Below are 22858 nucleotides of genomic sequence, written 5' to 3'. Positions count from 1 at the left end.
TAATATTTGAGACGTGTCTGTGATCGCCTGGTGGTCAGAAAACGCCAATGTGATTAATTTATACTGATATGTGAAAATGGTGGAGACAACAAGTACAAGTGTACTTAACAATCCGGGTACATGGATGAATGTGAAAAGGCTTAAAGTGTGCAGTGACATATTTTACTTTACAATGTTATTTATAGATAGGGCCTATAAATATAGAAAACTGTATGTTTTTTATTATATTTTTATTATGAAAACATAATTATACTTTTTATTTTATCCATCCAAAAATAACATTGAGATCATTATATGTGTTTCAATACTTTCAATTGATTTCAAGGTCCACATTCTAACAAACTGACTCGTATTCGACCTTATATTACCTTGCCAAAAAGAAAATAAACTTGATTATTGACACTTTTAAGTGTCTTTAACCAGATATGGTTACCAAATATTGGTATTTACTTATGAGGCACGATACAATTTAACTTATAGGCTCACAAAAACGATTTTTATATACATTTTTCAGAGCTTCGCTTGTTTGTTTTCCAAAAATCCTACAGTCTTAAGGGCAAAGTAAATCATATGAAAAGTGCACTTATCACAACATGCAATAGAGTCTATTATATTGTAGAAGTAATCAGGCTCTCGGACAATTAATTCATGGATTAACATTAGCTGTCCTTATTTTCCCGCTTTTGAACATTCTTAAATAACAAATAGACAGTAAGTGATATAGTAGGTTAATTTGGTAGCGCTATTAACAGCTTTATGTTACTCATCCCAAAGAGTTCAACCCGTTACCATTCTCACCGTTGTAGTTGTGTACAGTGCATATAGCCATTCAGAATGTAAATAAGCTCGTAGAATATCCAATTTTCAATCATAATACACAACAAACCTTATTTGATGTAACCATTTGAATTTTTCTTTGATATTCGCTACGATGGTAGTCTTACCCCAGAGAGTATTCTAAAATATTTTTGGGCCTAAGCCCATACTTTAACCAGCCTATAATGTGGTTTTATTTTATTACATGTACAATAATTAGGGCCAGTATGGTAAGAACATTTATTTATTTATCAATTCAATGCCTGTAATACAGCAAAAATAATACTAGGATTTTTCCTCTTGGAGGTATCATTATTACGAGTATCATGTTGAAATTATGTACCATCATGCAAGATGTATAGGTATATTTAAGGCTTTCACCGGAATATACTTACTTGGCCTTTAGTTTCATACATATTAAAAACATAACGTGACTGATTAAAATCTTAAACAAGATCTGTATTATTGGCACTAAAAGCTCGTCAATTTCAGTTAGTGAGCTACAATTTAACTTGAAAACTGCCAGGAGAGTGCTCTCCCGCTTGGTTCTTCGTATCGTCTGGTATTTCACATATTACAATGTCTGCGTTCCTGATAAACCAAGGTTAGGCCTGTGCGTAGATGATAGATCTACGTTCGCTAAAGTGTTTGAATAAATTACAATTTGCATAATTTAAAACACATAAGTAGGTAATAGCCATGCTAACTGGTAGTCCCAGCTTTGTCCACAAATCTACTCGTACCTTATTTCATGATTACCTACTTGTACTACCTGGTGCAAGCTCAAGGAAGCGCGAGATGTATGGACATAACTATTTATCTTACCAAGGATATGTTATTGACTGACGGGTTAGATAGTAAGGTCAAAGACCTTCGTTAAAATAATCAGTATTTAATCATTTGGCATTAAGTAGCCTTCCTATTTTTATGTTTTTGAAGAAAAACTAATGTTACATTACTTTAAACGAGATTTGAGAACTATATATAAGTAGGTAATTCAACCTGTGGCATGCCCAAGCCCAATGGCGCAGACTTGTCTAGCATTTACATTATATCAACGGTGATTTAAAGCAATTCTGTTATCTCAGTGAGCTCACTGATTCTCACATATATATTTTGTAACATACAGTATACAATACAGAAACTTTGTCTTGTACATTATTGTTGCCAAAAACTGAATACTTATTAGTGATGGGTAGGACATCAATTTAAAATGAGTTTGTATGAGTACCTCATTCTCTAAAATGAGGTGTTACAATGTCTTACTTCAAATGAGGAGAGGTACTAGCACTTTTGCAGCATCGACTATTCCATCAACTCCAACGGCAGCAAACCATATTTAATGTAAATACATATTTAGGCATTGCTAAACTTCCTTTTAAATATTTACTTGGAGTGCAATTCTGGAGGTTTAAAACAGAACTTTAACAACAGAAGACATACATTTAAGAATCAAACTAAGGAGTTAAAGTACATACATCCTATTGCAACTTAATTTGATGCTTTTATGAAACTTGTTCTAATTTAGCAGTTTATTATTTTTATTGTTAGATTGTTCAGTATCAATCCTTGCTACTTGATATAATTTTAAGTTTAACATTCATATATTGAAATAAATACTAACCATAAACTACCAAACAAACAATTAACAAACTAAGGAGAACAAATCCAATATTTTTTGTACCATTATTATTATATAGAAATTACTAACTTACCACCTCATAATTTATCAGTAATAATAGCATTGTAATATGATAACAAACGAAAGCCTCAATAACGTTCGCGCGGTAATGCCACCGGCGTGTAATATACACTTGATTTTTGTATGCAAAAGACACAAAGAAAGACCCACAGGTATATTTTATCGCGAAAACAATGTTAATATATTGTTATTTTGGTATAATTATAAGAATGGTCACTGATCACTATTTATAAAACACAACTAAAGATTACGAACAACTTTTTCGAGTTTCTCGTACTATAAATATGTCAAAATCATAAATGATCGAAATACTATACGAAGCACGTTAACAAAAAGTATTACAAATTCAAATCGTTAAAATGTACATGTTTATTTCACCTATTCAAATTATATTTACTTTTTTATTAATAAACTAATGTAAAATATCATATTTTGTGTACGCCACTATATTATATTTCAATAATTTAAATAATATTTTGGTCTCTTAAACGATAACTGTTTCTAAGCTAGCTTCGTAAATGCCCATTGCCCAGTGAGACTTGGTTGGCATTTCAATCGCTTATCAAGTAACCATTTCACTGTCCAGTCTAATTGATTCAGATTATACATGACACCAGCAATATGAACCTTGAGGTCAGGTTATACTGGTATGCGCGTTAGTACAATAGCTAACAAATATGGAGGCCTACCGCGAACCACGTAGTTTTGCTTTGCTGTCGCACTTACGTATGAAATTACAAGTGCGACAGAGAGAAAAAACTTTCTTCGGTAGGTTCTTTGATGACTTAGATTTTTCGCTTTTGACAAGTAACTTAGTAATGCTAGGATCAAAATGGCGTAATATGTATGTAAGCTTGCGGACGCTTACGCTTGTTTTCTTTCGTGTTTCATTTTTAACGTATTTTCGATGAAGTGTTATTGAAGCACGGCGCGTGTCTGTCTCACTCACTCTTTCGGTAAATCTAATTCATTGTTTCATTTTGAAAGGATTTTTGAGGGGATGTCACAGTGAGGCGAGTGAATGGTACAAACACAACGCATTTCTCGGTGGACCTTTTGTCCTTGCAATAAGGTTTGTAGTTGGGCAGTTGATAGTGTGAGCGATGAATGCGATGACGTCAATGACTCATTTCTTCATTTGAATGTCGGCGAGCACCGAGCGCCTCGCGACTCTCTTGCGAGTTGTGAGGAACGCGAGTGAGTTTGAAAGGCTGAGAGTTTTTTTTCAAATTTGAAGTGTTTGAATGGTTTGAGTGGTAAGAGCTGTGTGTGATGCGCGCGAGTAAATGAGTAAAATTAATTGAGGAGTGATGTATGACATTTATGCGGTGTGAAGTTCTGCGACAATTTAACTAAATGAGTGGTACAAATGAGGTGCCTCACGAGTGAGCAACTCAACACTAATACTTATGGGAATAATTTCATAGGACACCAATTAATGAACATTGGTATAGAAATAACCTTCGAGGTTGCTTGCCATTTTTACTACGTCGGTGGCAAACAAGCATACGGCCCGCCTGATGGTAAGCAGTCTCCGTAGCCTATGTACGCCTGCTTAATTCCACCCGGGAAATTTGTAATGTTTTATAATGAATATCATAACCACACAGTCTTTTAAAGTAGATTCGAACCAATAGGTAAATGTATGTATCTCAACCCTTAAGGGTTTGTATCCGTTATCCAAAAAAGCACTTTTGGCTATTAACAAGAAGTCGTCCCGACATCTAGGACATATATTTTAACGCCTGATGTATTCATCTAGATTAATAACCGAAATGGCTTTCTTTCATTTGGACTGCGTTGATGAGTTGCATTGAGCTATGATTATATACCAGTTGTGGGTCATAGACATTTTATTAAGTCCTTCACGTCTTTCCTGTAGACAACGCAACGTTAACGGAGTTCAAGCTACGCTATGCTGCTGCAATCTTGTTACGCTGCTACGGGCGGTATACATTTTTCCCAACCTTTGTTGTGTTTGACCCAAATGGGGTTAAATGATGAATGGCCAAGAACCTTGAACCAGTCCAGGGTAATATATTTATATCTTTACATCATTAGAACTATGTAGCGGCGGGGCGGCCGGTTGATTAAGGCAATTCAAAACAAATTTCAAAATTTTAATTCAACAATTAGTATCATGAACTCTAGACTATCAAGTCCTTGGTCATGACATACAAAATAACACGATTATTGGCATGATTGAATGGACCACGTATGAAGTATGAACCACTTATGGTGATTTTTAATATTACTCACCGGAAAGCCAGTTAACACATTCAGTGCCAGCGTGAGCTACGCGTTACGAGCGAAGTTGATCACGCGAGAAAACAGTATGACTCGCAAAGCGCCTACTAAAAGGGAATACGCCTAGCGGGTCGCTGGCAGTGAGTGTGTCAAGGCTTATTTTTTCTTTTTAGGGTTTTATGGTCTTCCTGGGCCAGTCATGTTTAGTGGGGTGTGTTTTCGCAGCAAAACGATAGTAAAAATTATTTCTCGAATGCCTTGCGTAGGCTTTTTATGTGCAAATGAATGATTATGAATTATTATTGTGAATTAGGCGGAGATTTACATGGGAGTTGAAATCTTGGTTTATAGAAATAGATAGGTACATGTTAAGTAGGTACTTGTATCATAAATGCTTTGTAGTACCAATATTTGATTAATGATACCTTGAACCAATTGATACCTGCTTGCGCAGCAGGCAAATGGATGTTTCACGCCTTGCGCAGGCATGTTGTATGATCTTAATATACTTTTATCTAATAACAGTATCAAAACCATGTCTGACTTTTAGCCCCAGTGACTAATCATTTTCACACGCCTTGCGCAGGCGGGAAAGGTCTTGGCGTTTGGAACCATGTTCATTGTGTTAAGTATACTGGTCTTATAGTAGCCATTTTGCTTCATCTGCTAGCGTAGCAGGATAATGGAAATCGCACACCTTGCGCAGGCGTCAGGTCTTCAGCTGGCTAAATAATAATATTCACTCGCCTTACGCAGGCGGGAAATATTAGGTACGTTATGTATGTATGCTTAACAGCACATATTTATATTTTAATAAACCTTCTGCTAAGTAGCAGGATAGTTATTGTAGTAGGCCATGGCGGATATCCATAATAGGTACAGGTAGTATAAGTACAATAAGTTACGCAATGGTAGTAAATTTCTCCACACCTTGCGCAGGTGGGAAAGCTTACAGTATGCTAATTTAACATGATGCAAGATTGTTCAACTCTGCTTACGCAGCAGGATATGTGTTATGCCTTGTGCAGGCAGCGGCGGTCTGTAACCACCCGACTTCCCAGTCTCAATTACGTTCTTAAGTCATGAAAAGATATTTCGAACCTCCTTTTCTCACAAGGGTTATAGTTATAGCAAAGGGGTAAATAGTGCCCCTCCTGTATGCAGTTATACATGTCAAAACTAAAATTTTATACGTATATAAATATAATAAAACTCCTTAAACGAAAATCACAATAACACAACTGAATGGGGATATGTCAGTTTTACATACAAGAGTTTCACTTTTAAAACCCTTGGTTTAACTAGAAGGCACTTTTAGCAGTTGCACTATTTATTATTACGTACAAATATCTTAATTGAAAATAAAATTCACAAAGATATTGACGGTACTGTGCATCCAAAATTGGTATTATTAAGAAAAAACTTTCCAAAGGATATAAACAAAAAGATCGAAAAGGAGGTTTTCGATGTAGGTTTGTTAGTTACCTTTCGTCCCTCAGAGCGGAAATAGAAGCCCCGCGACAGCGGGGCTTCGTCGACTTTAAGGCGGACAGGACCCTAATTTGGTAGCCAGCATGATACTAGAGTAACTTTACTGTTTAAAGGTACCCATGGCAATACCAAACATGGTATTTCTTTAATGGCTTCTTATTCTAGCTTATTTTAGGCATTTTAGCCCCAGTTCTCAAGCATTCTAAAATTGGGGGTACTTCCAAATCCAGCCTTTATTGTGATATTTCGATTTAAATGCAAAAGAAAATAATTTGTATCACAGCAGCACAGTACCAGAAAATCTGGAAATGCACGGAAAATATCAGGTCATATATATCTTTATTATTGTAATTACCCTAAGGTTACTTAATACAAAATCACAAGTTGATTAGCATAAACTACGACGTCGCAGAGCGCGTCTTTTTAGTTATTCCTAAGTTAGGCAGTTCTATACTGTAATAGGAACCGTTATAACCTCCCTTTCGGAGGACAATAAAACTGTGGCCTATAAACTGCCATTCACATTTACACTTTTTCAAGGACCTGCTCCGTGCTTAAAATGATTCAATTCGCTGTAAACAAAATAAAATAAGAATCGCTTACTTACGCGACAGCTTCGCTGCGCTCGCGATGTGAATCGATGAGGTGTCAGCTTTGCTAAACACATTGACGAACACAAGCTGTCCATCAAATCATTGAAGTAATATTAACAATCGAACAGTAAAACCGTTTACAATACTTTTAATTAGTACTTACAAAAAATTCTAAGAATCTAAGGATTTCTAAGAATTTCTTGCAGTGAACCGAACGTTCCAACAAACAGAACGCCAATGAAGAGCTCCGCGGCCGCACGCCACGGGCGCCTGGTGGAGGGGTAAAAACTTGAAATACGAGTACCAGGGGGTAGGTGTCAGCCTATAGTGAACCGCTACGTCATCTGTCAAACAGCATCGCACTCTCAAATATTAAATAGGCTTCAAATAACGGTACAGAAGCTTAATATGTATAATATTGCTAAAAATGGTCTAAAAATGTTGTTTGACGGGTTGCAGGAGTGAAAGCTAAGCTGATTATGGAATATCTTTTCACAGGTAAGTGACAATTATTCAATTTTACGATAAAAATACAAGACTATATTGTCAAACTTATTAGGGTGACTATGATGTCGGCACGATATTAATCGGTTTTACTTCTTAAGGTCTTTATTTCGGCATGTTTAATGTGGTCGACGTAATGAGAACTATTATAAAATAAATAATTGACAAAATGTAAATCCAAAGTCCTTAATACATTACAGACCCACATTTATACATAATATTTTTTTACTGAAAGGTGGCTTCAAAATATTTATATATATATGCGATCGATTCTACATAGGTTGGATATACATATTCGTCCGTAGGACAAGGCGGCAAATTTGAAAAATTTAGCTGCAATCACAGATCTACGATGATGCTGACGCATAGAGTTAGCTGAAGTGTGAAAAAGGGAAGCCATCATGTATATGAATATCCCATGAGTGTGAATGAGGCAGACTACAAATGAAAAAACCCGACCAATGACCATTTTTGAGTTCGACAGTAGTCGCCAACGGCCGACATTTATGACTTATTCATTTACAAACACATGGAATCGTAACACCTATATTTTTAAATTAAGTAGAAAATATAAATCAATCGGGGAGGAAACTATTAAAAACGTATTGCAGTCAAACTAGTGTCGTGTTGTTTAACAGGTAATTATGATATTCCAGGCGAAATATTCGAATCAATTGGTACCTATTTTGTTAAATTAAAAGTATAAGAAGCATTAATAAAAGTATAATAGTGTAAGAAGCGGGTTAACATAGTAGTCAATTCGTGTAATAATGTCCTATAATATTTATTTATTTATTTAAATAAAAGTTTTTATTTCGTTTTATGCTAATATTTTATCATTTTATTCAATAATCAAGATCATTTTGTGTATAAATCTTAATTGTTACGCTACGCTAGGGCTTGATGGACCCACTTTCCGATTTCCAATTGAGCTGAAACTTTTCAGTCTACGGACCGGGCTCGGTCTATAAACATCGTTAGCTCGTAGAAGTTTTTGTTATGAAAATTATGCATTATTGTTGTGGCAAGAACTGTAAAAGCTCTGGTGTACAAAAAAATAGCATTTCATTTCACAGGTATGCCGATGTTTTTAGATTTTGAAAAAAATTAAGAGTCAAATTAAATTAAGCAGCGCTCGAAACTCGACGTCTTATAAGAAAGTCTCTTCCTATCGCACTGCATCCGTATAGCTCCTTTCTTGTCTTTCATTACGTGACATTCCTAAGTGTGAATACAAGATAATATGTCTGTGCTTCAGAGGGACAAGCGCCCTAGTTAAAAACTGCAATGATAGGCGTACCGGTCCACGACCCTGGATATTTGTCTCGCTCTTACTTACAGCTGGGATTTTGACGGACGTCCGGCGGACCATCTTCCGCACAATCGATCGATCGCGATCCAATACACCGATCACCAACAGCTTTTAAAACTAAATTAAGTGACGTTGTTTAAAGCCTTTTACAGAAGAGAAAAAAAACATAGTTTTCTGGGGCAATTATATATATATATATAATTATCCTCCTCGTCCTCATCGTTTTCGATAACGGCGGCCCTAAATAAATATTATGGATGTTGTCTAGCGTGAGCCCTAATGTGGCTGGCCAGGCCGAACTTGCTCTTAAATACTCTATTGCACGACTTATTTTTTTATATATATTAAAATGTTACTATCAGGAATTTATAAGGGATCTCATATTAACTAAATAACAAATGAAACTGAGCAAGATAAAAAAAAGGGTAATACAACTGCCTCATTGTTGAAAGCTAGTGATTTTTATTATTGTTTTAAAAAAGAATAAATATACAACAACACAATATAAACAATACTAATAAAACAACACCGTGAACTGAATAGAGAAAAGACAATTGTCATTTTCCATCGTTTAACTTTTAGTTTAAATAATTATTATTTAATAGGCAAATGCGAGTAAAACTACTTAGTTCATACGAGAGATACTTATTTATTGTCAATACATGAATCACATGTTAAATGGGCTAAAAGTTGTAATTTACACTTAATAAGCTATAATTTAAAAATCATACTTTAATAGCAGTAAAAGTATTTAAAAAACAACAATAATCATAATATTATACTTCTAACACAAAGCCACATTTTCAGTAATAAATGTATCTAAATATACAGTACAAAATAAATAATCAGATTAAGGTACTTATCTCCGTCCGTGGCGCTGGTAGCACAACAAGTGACCGCTTGCTTGAACAACAATTATGCCGTATTTTAAATGATTGAATGAAATGTACCTTAAAATGTTACAATTATTAGGTTTAATAATAGCAAATCCAACACACGCGTGACAATAAAGTTGACCAGCTGCGTGCGTGTGGAGTATGATTCTCTCTTACTATGCACGTATGAGAAAAGATCCTGGCCTAACTATACATTCCAAACCAACTTATCCTAATATCCCACATAAATATGACTTATGGTCACCCCAATAGGGTTGTTTCCATCTACAAATCTTAGGGCAGAATTGTATCCTAATAAATTCTTTTGGATTATAAGAACGTGTTAAACTACTTTTAGGGGACCTGTAATGACCATATTTTTGTAAATATTGAATTTAAAATATCTTTTAGCTCACGTCACGTGACCAAACTCGAAACGTCATTGAAGATTCTGATGACGTCACAACTCTCGGATTGACACTGTTGAGTTGACAGTTAGGCGATAAACAACAAATGACAAATGTCAGTTGACAGTTCGTATCTTCGTATGTTCTGTGTGTGTGTAGTTATGTGTCAAACTGTAAACTGTGACGTCACATAATTTTCAAAGAGCGTTTTGGGCGCGAAAGTATCTGTCAAAATTTATTTTGTTAATTTAACATATTTTAAGCCGTTTTTAGTATAAAAGTTGAATTTTAGGGCAACTTTTAGTTAATATAGAACGTAATACGAGCGTTTCAAAAAATTGGAAACAACCCTATTAGAACGAGATGCAGGGCTCTGGTTTTACTTCTCATGTGGACACACTTTTTGGCCAGTGTACTCTATCCACCTTATTATCTACATCCGTGGTCACTACATCTTGTCAAGTGGTTACGTTCGAAAACAATTAGCAAGGATTAGTAATAACATTATGGCAATGTCGCGAAATTTTTAAAAACCTCATTCATTGATTCTGCATAATGTCTGCATAAAAGACCTTAAGCTATATTTCCATTAGGCTCAAGTCTTCTTAGTAGTTTGTGGTCTCGAATGAACGAACGAACTTGATGCTACAATTCTACAGCCAACTTTACTCTTTGACTACAGCTCATACAGTTAAGTGTAATGGCAACATTTATGGTTGGCATGAAGTGTCAGTCAACTCAATGAAAGAAACGAGACAAGACATATTAGACATAGTCGCGTAAATTTGTTTGCTTGCAGTGTAGGTACTCTCCGTAGTTTCTTTATATTCCTTAGCAGATGTTGAGCAAATTTCAAGCTCGTGTGAATTGTGAGGAATATTTTGATGCCATGCGCTTCGGACACTTTCAAAGGAGTCGGCTCCGTTCATCATAACGCTTGGCGAGAATGGCCGCTTCTGCTACTGAGATCGAAGAATTCTTGAGCGGCCCCCTTGTTTCTTGGGTGAGTGATACCTTTGGTTTTGTTTCTTTGAGTGTTATAATGAGTCGTGAGACAAAATCACACAGCCGTTCCGCCTGAACGAACTTGCGTTTTTACTTATGTTGTAGTAATGGTAATTTAATGTCTTTGTAAGTGTAGGGACACAAAAATTGTTTCATTCTGCTAATCGTTATACTTCAGTGATCATAGGTATTTCGTAATAGAATTAATGTATATTTTTCGACTTTTCAGTTAGGATTAGCCTAAAATGTGTTGATTCAGTGATGTTTAGTCATATTAGGTTTTATGTTTTTAATGTTATATTAAATTTCTGACCAATGAACATGGTGTCTTATCATCATGACTGATAATTATACTAGAACTTTTAAATATAATTTATGATCACATTGGTATGTGATAAATTGATAATAATACATAAACATGGAATTAGGTCAGGTCTGTATTCTTGGGATATGATTCATTGAGTGATACTGAATTTAATGTATAAGTTATATATGAACCATATATTTTTCAAGCTACTCATGTAATAGAGAACTTGTTTTTTTTTCTAACAAATTTATTTTTTTAAATGTAAAAATAAATTTATCTTAGATAAAATCAAATATAATTATAGTTTTAAAAGTTTGAACTGACTATAACATTCATAAACTGCACCAAAATACCAAAAACCAAAATTAGCTAGACAATCCTGGCTTGTTCCTAATTTTCGTGCCATACACATAAAGGCAGGTTCCAATCTTCTACTTCTTAAAATGTGTATGATTAAAGTTTTAATAAAATGTACCATAATTGTTAACTTTCATACTGACCACTGAAAAGTATTCAGCTTTCCTGAATGTTTTTCACCCGGTCACTTTTAGTGAGATAAGAAAGAGTTTAAATTAGTAATAAGGTTACTCTCATATCGCTTTGTCAATTTCAGTTAAAGTCATGTCTACCAAGTCCAGAATGCATAAAAGAGTACTCAGCTCTCTTCAGCGGGGAGCTCCTCCAGCAAGTTTACCTCCTGATAGATCCAGAGCCTTCCTTCCATATCACAAAACTAGCAGGTTTAGAAGACCAGGCATTAATATTAGGCAGAGTTAAGAACTTTGATGCTATCATCAAAAATGTAAAGGGCTTGTATGAAGAAGAACTCGGGATGACACTCCTAGTGGTACCAGAATGTATTTGTTTGGGGAAAACACCGGAATCCAGAGAAGGATTGGAGAACATGAAACTGTTAATATTGTTGTTGCTTGGGGCTGCTGTTCAGTGTCCTAATAAGGAGACATTCATCACTAGGATTAAAGAATTAGATGTGGAACTACAACATAACATTGTGAAATGCATCAAACAGGTATGTAATTGTGATAACACAGCATAATATTTGACATACTTAATGCTGCAGTGGCAAAAGAAAGTTGTAGAAGGTACTCAATGAACACTAAAATAAGCATGAGATAGCAGATTTATTAAAGAATTGTGAAACTTTGTACATGTCACTAAATGAAACAATTAAAATTTGTATGTAAAAACTGGCCAAGTGTATGTTGGATCAAGCAAAATGGAGGGTTCATACAAGCCTAACAAGCAACCACTTACTTCGTTTTAAGAGGGGAGTATAGCACATGATCGTCCGATCGTCATACAAAAGGAGAAAATGTTTTTCCACTTCTAAACATCTCCATGATTTTTTAGTATGTTATTGACACAAAAAAAAAATAGGTTTATAGGTTTTCCTTTTTTTTAAAATTTCCAAACAAAAATTTAAAAGAGTGAAACCTATAAACTGAGAATAAATTATGCTGTAGCAATCAACATCAAAATCAAAGTGATTTGTTAATATTTAGTTAGTAAAAAACGTTTCCCCCTGAAATTGAATTTAAAAACTTAAAATTTTAGAATTATTATCATTACTTCATTAGATTCAAAAAGCTATTCTTCCCTCTTAATAAGACTATAAGTTTATGGAAAAAGCTCATTAAGCTCATTGTCTTAACATTATATATAAAATATCTTCTAAATTTCCTGGAAAGTATTTACTAAGCTCTATTTCTGGTTTTTTTTTTTCCACCACAACACATTTCATTTTAACTCTTAAACTAAGTAGAGGCTCACAAAATACCCATATGTTGCAAATTTCGGTAAAATATATGTTATGGTTCTCGAATGAACTGGTTGGGGGCTTGACACGTTGGCTACAGTACCTTAAACAACAGTCAGTACAATAAATATATCATCAAGGTATTTTGTTTCACAACAGCTATTTATAACAAACACAATCAATATATTTGCTTCTCATTCAACAAAACATTTAAATTAAGGTAGCGTTGTATTTATACCTTCTACATCCTAATTATGTAGTTTAAAACATAATTTCGTAAACCATAAAAGCATAAAGAATTTGCCACGAAAATATTCCCAAGAGTCTCCAAGTGACTGTCCTTCATAAATCATAATCAACCTTGACATAAAGACTTCAATTTGTACTAAGTGTCACTTTTCGCGAGTAGCAGTTGCGCAACGGCCAATGTTTGCTTGGACGAATATTTGTTGGTGCACCCATGTTTGTTCAAAGATTGTAAACTTTTTGTAAACACTGGGGTAGTTTCATTCAAACTAAAACAAGTTGGATAAAGTATAGGTAAAAAACTTAAGTAAGTCACCTGTTGTATGTAGTTGTGACGTGTTCGAATAGATATTTGTTTTGTTTGTGTGTGTCTTTTAAACATGTATTGTCTATTCGAACACGCCACAACTTCATACAACAGGTGACTTACCTAAGTTTTTTACCTATACAAACATTATTAATTATTATATTAGCAAAAAATTTAACCCCTGGGATTCAAGGCGTTAGTGTGCGTGTGATGTGCGTCTAAGGACATCTTGATTTTAACGGATCAGCAACGTGCATGTGACGCCCAAGCAGGGTGAGCACATTTAATACAGCAATTTATCGCTGGCTACATCAAGTAATACGTGTCCCGGTATCACTTAAATAGCCACATAGCTAAAGAGATGCTAATTAGAAGTAGTGTAACGGAAGAAAATGTCATACCTTGTATTTCTCAGTGGCCGAAAATATTTAGGCGCCGTATTCTGCCATCTAGTTCAACTGTGTAACTCGGGATTTTTTTTCTTAGTTAGTAAGTTAGACTACCCGGAGATGCACAGGCCAAATACGTGTTTGCTATCACATGATACGAAAAAAAAAACATGTGTTACTTTTAATCGAAATAAATTAGTTGCCTTTGGTGGATAAAGAGAATAAATTAGTTTCCTTTGGTAACAGTAACGTTTTCTGTTCTAGGTTACTGATATGCAAACAGTTGTATTAACGCCAGACGCAGTAGATCTCTTTCAATCACCTGCAATGTTCAATCACATGAGGAGACTAGCTAAAGAGAGGGATCATTACTTACAAAACTGGGCCACAGTAATGCTCAACGAGGGGTTGTATGAAACTGAAAGTGAAAATAAGAATGGTACCGCCCGGTCGACGCAAAATGTTAGCCAGAGTAACGGAGAGAGCCAGCATTTGGCAGTTGAGCTTGCAGATTGGAAGGCACGATTGAGAAAGCAGAGACAAGAATTGTAAGTAACTTTGTTTTTTATAAAGAGCCATAGGTATGGGGGACTGACAATCTCTCAACAACAGGGAACCAGTTAATGTGCCTTATGTGAGCAGCACATTACCAATCACTATGGAAACCCTAAGAAGAGGCCAATGTCCAGGAATGTACATTTTCCGACACATATAGACTTTTGCAGTATGCTTTATTGCAAGGTCGAAAAACTGGGGGTTTCTTACTCCAGAAGTCACCATGTGCATCTACAAGTCCATATATAGTACGGACGCATATGGTCATGTGTTTTCTATGTTTTCATCGACACGACACATCCTTATCTTCCCAATATACCAGCTGCCAGAGTATTTCCCCCTTCATTTTCACAACAATTTGATTGATTTATGGAATTTGGTTGTATTTTTATAGACCACTTCCATGGTCTTAAGATCGTCTAGAAGTGCCCTTGGCAACGCTTTCAGTTTTAAGCCCATTCTTTCCAACAACATTATCGCCAATTATTATAAATATCTGGGAGACCAAGCTTTGCTCGGAAAACATAAATACTCAAAAATGCGCGTTTTCCTAGAGATAAGACCTAGTTAGATCGATTTTACGCCCCTGAAAACCCCCAGCAAAAAACAATGAAATAGAGCCGTTTCCGAGATCCCGGAAATATACACCGTGTTTTTTTTTTTTATTCCGTTAACTTTAGGGTGTGGGTAAGTACGTTTAAGGAAACTAAACAGCATGGTTAATTCTCAAAAAAAATTTTTTTTAACACGCTTTTATTAGGTCGACCTGTATGTAACTATGTAATGGAATCTAAGGTACTTAACTAATTTAACCATCTTTCAAGGATCGTAGCGTCATGATAATTGGCAGCTGTATGTAGTTCTGATGACAATACAATAATATGGTACTGTCGAATTGATCTGATGATGGAGCCGGAAGATATGAACTGGAACTTCATGATAGAACATCGTATCATAGCTGTGTTTGGATTTGTTAGAAAAGTCTTGAAAGAACTTTGACCACGATTAGGTTTCAAGGTCTGATGATGAAGCCAGAAGATAGGCACTGGCATTCCATGATGGAATATCGTATCATAGTCGTGTTTCACTTGTGTAAAAGGTCACGTAATGGACTTTGAACACAATCGGGTTGCAGGTAAAAACCAATTTTTTGGTTTTTACCTGCATTTATAAAAGCGTGTTTTTCTAGTGTTTTTTAAACTATTAATTTATTGTAAAAGTATTTTAATGTTGCATATAGTATAGCGTTGTTGTAACATGGGCATTACATTTAAACCAACCAAACAATTGAAAACTTTGACATATCAATGTCATTTCGAATATCGGTCGTCCGAGATAGTACGTACGTTTAATAGCAAATGTATAAACTCGCACTAAACACTAATCAATAAGTAAACAGGCCCTAAGGCAAGTGTACACGCTCGTAAGGGCCTTATAAGATAAAAATTAATGATTGATTATCTCCGAAATGGAGTTAATTAGAATATCGGTGTCTTTGAGAAAGTTACTTAATTTAAGCTCAGGAATGCACCCTCGAAATTAACGCAAATCAAAAAAAACACGGTGTATATAAAAATTACAATAATACAAAAGTAATGCATTTTTTTTTACAGAGAAGAAAAATCAGAACAACTATCAGAGTGCCGCGAAGAGTTGGAGCACACGAAACTAGTTCTCGCAAAGTTACGGACGGACAGCCAGGAGTGGTTTAATGAAGCCAGGAAAGCAGTTGGGTATAGGGACGAAGTCGATGCCTTGAGAGAGAAGGCGGAACGATGCGATAGGTGAGCTTACTATTAACAAAGACTCATTGATTCAATCAATTTCATTGTATAAGATGTGTAAAGACGAGTTTCTGCTTTGAATTTGACAACTAATGTACAGGACGCTGTACAGCTCCATACTTAATGCGACAAGTCTGGGTGCCAAAAAGTCGCCTTTTCACATATCAGTAAGTATAAAACATGGCGTCGTACAGCGCTTTCTATTTCAGCTCTGAAACTTGGAGCGAGATTGTTTAATTTTTTTTAGACTTATATAATCAATGAATCGTTGTCACTCATTAAGTTAAGAACTAGACGTATTTGCCCAAATATTTCCTTAGTAAATTCATTAATTTATTTGTAAAGTGAGTTGGCTTTCGATATAGTTTTGTATGTTCGTTACTCACTAATTGTATTGTGCTTTAGGCTAGAACAAGACATCCAGAGGTACCGCGATCGCCTTGCTGACGCAGAGTATTACAAGACCAGAGTAGCAGAGCTACGGGAGGACAATAAGGCGTTGATGGAAACCAGGGATGCCTTAGAAGAACAGCTACAAAGGGCCAGGAAACGGGCGGAGCAATGTTTGACGTTAGAAGCCGCAATGATCAAGTTAAAGAGAGAAGCCAACGACATAGCTCTGGTGAGAATTAAATCATCATCATCATAATATTTAATCCGTCATTCAGGATGTTTATTTTTGTCAGATTTTTTATAGAAAATGAATTAATTATACCCAAAATATATCAAGTCAATAAGGGCTAGTTTTGCTCATGACTTTATTAAATCTCTATTGTCTATCAATGTAACTCCTTATTTTCTTTAAACATTTTGCGGTATGTATCGTTAATAACATACAGCAACAGGTGATCATTTGTGTGATTGTTACATATGTAACTATTTATTTCAGGAAAGAGATGCTGATCAACAAAAAATCCAAGAATTAATAGAAGAAAATAATCATCTACAGTATATAACGAAATCTGTACTGAGTGAAAGTAATAATAGCAATTTAGACACAGACAACGAATGCGAAAGTACCTTAGAATCTGGTGAAAATAGTTTATCGGAACAATTAACAAGCAATGCACAAGCAAGAGCTTTAAAACTAGAACTAGAAAATAAAAGACTTCTCTCTACAATTGATAGCCTGAGAGAACAATCATTATTAGAAAGTAGTGATAAAGTTTTAGATCTAGAAAAAGAAAAGAAAAGGTTAACATTGAAATGTGAACAATTACAAGAAAACTGCAATAGAGTGATGCAACAAAATTCGGAACTTGAAGACGTTTTCAAAAATGCATTGGAAGAAAACCGAAAGTTGCAGGATTCATTAGACAGTCAAAAATCACTTATAGATCGACAGTCAATTGATCGTGAATCTGAGAAAAATAAACTCCAAGATTTTGAAAAACACTTAGAATCTTTGACAAAGGACAAACAACGCATTCAAATGCTTTGTGATTCCATACAGAGGAGAGCTGATGATTTAGAGAAAACTTTGGATGCCAAAACTAAGGAATTAAACATGTTGAAACCAGAAGCAGAAAAAGTTACCGGGTTAATTATACAGACGGAGGAACTTAAAACGAGGGTAACATATAGTGAAAAAGAAGCACATAATCTGCAGAGAGAAGTTGGTAAACTAAGAGAAGCAGTTGAGGAAAAAGACGTTTCACTAGACAAGCTTAATACCGAGATAGAATTAAAGAAGAAAGAAATTGAAAGATTAACTCGCGAAGTTGAAGTCAGTCAGACCATGTTGCATAAACTACAGGACTTGGAGCAGAAAACACAAGAGTTAAAGTCACAAAAGAAAGTAGACAGTGAGACTATTCAGACTTTACAAAAAGACTTGATAACAGAAAAAGTAAACTTTGATAAAGTTAGAAATTGTATTGAAAAGCTTGGCATTCACGTTTCTGAAATTATATCTAAAGATGTAAATGTAGAGTATATGCTGGAAAAAATAATGACAAATTCAGATCATGAAGCAATGATATCAGATATAGCGGCAAAAATAAATCTCACAAAGTTAGTTCCATGCGATTGTATTGTGACGGAAAAGAAAGAACCTGAAGAGGATGTTATCAATCCTCAAATTGAACAATTGACTTCGGATCTTACAGTTTTGCAAGCTTCTCTCGAAAGCTGCCAAGCCGAAAATGCCAAATTACAAGTAAATATTGCAACACTTAACTCACAGAATGGCTCACTAATTTCACAGCAAATGACGTTACAACTGGCAAATAGCCAGCTCGCTGCTGAAAAGAAGAGATATTAAAGCAACTAGAAGTGCTTAAAGATAAACAAGATAATTTGTTGAGAGATCAGGTTGCTTTACAAACTCTTCATGAGCAATTGAACACAGAATACGAGATGCTGCTCAGTGAAAGAGAACCTGTTAAAGTCTCATTGAGAGATCTTAAGATTGAGAATAGGGAATTAAAAGAAAAATTGGCGAACTTCGAAAAGAAAGTAGCGGAGTATGACATGGAAAGAGACAATTTGAAGATAGAATCAAGAAACTTAGTTAATCTAAGAGCAGAACATTCTAAATTGAAAGACGATTTCAGAAATCTGTTTACAGCTAGTGACAGGCTAAAGAATGAATATAGAAATATGCAAGAGGAATATAGAAGTCTTAGAAGTGAAGTAACTCAATTAAAGTTAAGAAACACTGAGATGTCAGGAGAAATAAACACAAAAGTTGAAGTGATTACGAGTATGGAGTTAGAGATAAGCAAAACTAATCAACATTGCGAAATGCTTGTCCAGATGAATAAGAGCTTAGACGCTGATAGGCGGTCATTAATGGATCATGTATCACAACTCCTTACACAATATCATGAACTGTTAGCACATTCTTTAAAAGACAAACAACATTATCATGAAGAAGAGAAGATGTTTGCGGACAAAGTTAATGCCTTGTGCCGTCAGAAAGAGAAACTGGAAGAAAAAATAATGGAGCATTATAAAAAACTAGATAACTGCACAACGAAACGACGAGGTTTTGGGGCGTCATTTGTTAAAAGAGTTAGAAAAGCTGGCACAGACTTGATCAATAAAGTTCCCTCCAGAAACACAAAGCGGATTGAGGACGCCAGCCGGTCCAAGTCCCAGTTGACATTAGCCGGTTCAGAATCTGGCGAATCAGACCCAGGAAGCCAAGATATGGAGAAGATGTCTAAAAGCTCCGAACAAGATCAGGGGTCTTCTAACCCCAGTGGAGAATCCCCAAGAAACAGTGCAGATTTTTCCTTCAGCAGGAGATTTGATGATAAATTTCTAAAGAAGCCGGACTTTGATACATCTGGGTCTATACCCAGTTTGGATTCCACTAGGTTAAGTGAAGGGAATTTTGTGAGGAGGCTTTCGACGGCATCAATACATAGTGGCGGAGGGGACGACGCTCTGATACGGGCTTCGTTGAGAAGACGGCCACATAAAGCTGTGCCGCCTTCTCATAGGAATAGCTATCAGGGACTTGAAGGGGACACAGGATTGCCAGCAGGTAACCTGATTTTTCATTTTTTTTTATGGATCCTGTAACTTTAAACAAATAAAAGACTTGAAATTGACTGGTAAATTTGAGAGTGCCCTTATAAGTCTTTCTCTTTAACAACCTCTTGTGTGACACGACATATTTTTTCCAGAATTACTTCTCCGTTGGAAGTTCCTCCTTCCTTCTATTACGTTGTGTCATTGTTCACGTTTCAGTCCTGTAGACTTATATTTCTCAGAAGTATATTAAATAGATTTTAAACCTCTATCTTTTACGTTTCAGTATCAACTCCGTCTCCGGTGTTCGGCACGGCCGGGTCGCGGCGCACGGTGTACGTGGCGGACGACAACCCGGACGTCACGCTCAACACCAGACCGCAAAGCACGCCCATGAAGGAAAACCCAAACCCCACGTACCTGGTTTACAACAGAATATCCACCGTGATCGGAGACAACGCGTGTCAAAGCATGGACAGGTCGAGCGACCTCCAACGGTCCATGACTGAACAGACTCTGCCAGAGACCAATTTACATGAAAAGGAAGAGCTGAGACATGACAGAAGACCGAGTCGCAATGAGAAACCGGAAAACTCAAAGGAGTCTGCGATTTGGTATGAATATGGATGTGTGTGAGTATGTGTCTTAATAAAGTGCTTGAGTAGGAAAGAGACTGATGAGATGCCTTGTAATTCGTCCTTATTATTTTTCTTTTAAATGTATTTTGTGATTGGCAGTTTTCAACCAGTGATATATGACAAATCATACGAATTTGTTTTACAGTATTATTCAGCATTTAATTATTACATTTTTGTTTATACTCATTTGAACTAAAATGTGATTGGTGTGAACGACTTGAGACAATAGTTAGGGGTGGTACGATAAAATAAGAGGCTAAGGTTTTCAATATTACCTACCAGGATATATTTCTCAGGTTACAAAATGCTTAACCTAAACTTTGTTAAGAAATGTCCTAATTGATTGGACTACCTACCAAAAGTGACTTTTCTCTTAAATAATTCATAATATGTGTTGTTCATACAATAGGTAACAAACCTTGCCAGAATTTCTGTGAATTTTATTTAGTAGTTATATAAATACTTTCACTGGAAACCAGCCTAATCCGTAATTTTCTAATCAATACTAAGCATATTTTTTTAGTAATTTCTCTTAAATTAGCTTTAGATATGTGATATTTTACATTATGAATTAATATTTCTTAGTTGATATTATTTATGATATTGTAAATCCTGTACTGTTTCACTTTTGCAAAGCAAAACCTAATGGTAATGGGTGTTTTACCCAGTTGTGGTACCTAAAAGATAATAATGTAATAGCGTATAGTATGTATTTATTACGTATACTTGACTGCTTCCTTCTTAGGACCTTCCTATCACCATTAGAATAACATAAATTAAGTTCAGTGCCTCATATGCAACTGCCAAAGTATGTCACTTTTTATATGTTCTTTATAAATTATAATAACTTGATTGTAATTAATACTTCGGTAGTCCAAAGAGGAAACACAAAAAACTATTTATACCAGTGAAAGTGCAGTGAAAAATAATCAACTCAATAATTATTTATGATGTAAATCAGAAACTTCCATAATAATGCAATGAAATAATAATTTACCTTACTTCAGTACAAAGTTTGATTTATGTGGAGACAATGACAATGTAAATTGACGTAATAAATATGTAGATTAAGTTATTCTAATATAATTTGTAGGTTTTATCTTAGTATCATAATGATATTTCTTTATGACACCAGTAAAATAAAATAATTATTTTAACACCTAAAATGTGCACTGACAGCTCTTAATAGTAATTTTATCCTTAGACAAAATCGTCCTTATGGCATTTGCAAAATCCTAGCATACATAGTCTTTATATGACTTCAAAATCAAACGAAATATCAATATTTTGTTGAATAACTAGATTGAATCATGTAAATTGTCTTAATAAGTTGTTATCACTTATCATTAAAATAATTGCCCAGGATAACGTAATTTGGTGACATATTGAATATACTGTTATATGTATATAATTCATTATACATGTTGTATTTTATATTGACCTATTTAAAATTGGTACTATTCAGATAAAAAATGGTGCTTTAAAAAGGTCATAATGGTCACTTGGTGCCACTTAGGATTTCAATAACAAGCTGTCTTTTGTAAAAGACAAGAGACCAATGACCTGCGGCTGTAGCACTGTTGCATTTTTATCACTTGTTACTATGCCTGTCACGTTCTAACAAGTTTGTAAGTGCGAAAGTGACAAATGATAAAAATGCGACCGTGCTACATCCGCCGGACAACTTAAGTTGTCACTAATTTAAGCTTTCATGACATTTATGTCATAGTATGCACATGCAAGTTTTGCAATATTTTGCACCACTTTGTGGGTCTTCTTATTTCTTTGTCTATGTTAATATATGTACAATGAGCATAATATTACTGTTACTCGGTAATGTACAATGTGATAATTGAAATAATTCCAGAGACAATATAAACTTAAATTGGCATTCAAGTTGTCAATAATGTGATGTAATTGGCATTTTGATATTACTTACTATTATTTCTATATATAATAGAATTGTATTTTAATCCAAATAGCACTACGTATATTTTTCTTTTTGAGCACATTTTTATTGTACTTAATCGCCTCTCACCGAATTTATTATTTACATTTACAGTCACGAATAAAGCCTTTTTTAAATTAAATCAGGAATTTTTATTAGTACCTTTTCATCCTAGGTTTATCAATTTATGACATGTAGTGTAATGCTTCCGAGATTTTACCCTTTTGCTGATAAGGAATAAATACGGTCACATGCGAGTTACGGTTTATGAGATGAGCAGTGGGTTTTGTCTTTAGACATCTATAGTCCCCAACGCAGTGTGGGAACTATAAAGCCCTCTCGCGCGTGAGCCCCGAAGCGGCCTGTGCCCAGCAGTGGGACAAATATATGCTGATGAATTATAATTATTAGGGATTTGTAGTCATTACTGTGAAAACGAATATTTGTCCATCTTTCCGTACAGTCAAACTATCCT

General features: G+C 35.1%; 1 protein-coding gene across 1 annotated transcript; it reads left to right on the top strand.

Moving 5' to 3' along the window:
- Window positions 1-10720: 10720 nt before the first annotated feature.
- Window positions 10721-22525, top strand: LOC133522889 (protein Daple). The gene is given in 8 exon segments (XM_061858351.1): window positions 10721-10950; window positions 11873-12289; window positions 14243-14526; window positions 16147-16317; window positions 16723-16939; window positions 17207-18566; window positions 18569-19810; window positions 20084-22525. Coding segments are annotated over 8 exon segments (4098 nt in total). The 5' UTR covers window positions 10721-10893; the 3' UTR covers window positions 20434-22525.
- Window positions 22526-22858: the final 333 nt, after the last annotated feature.

This window comes from Cydia pomonella, chromosome 11 (assembly GCF_033807575.1).
Source record: "Cydia pomonella isolate Wapato2018A chromosome 11, ilCydPomo1, whole genome shotgun sequence".
NCBI classification, from domain to species: Eukaryota; Metazoa; Arthropoda; class Insecta; order Lepidoptera; family Tortricidae; genus Cydia; species Cydia pomonella.
Note: the sequence above shows the minus strand (reverse complement) of the source record. Positions and strands in the feature narration are given on the sequence as shown.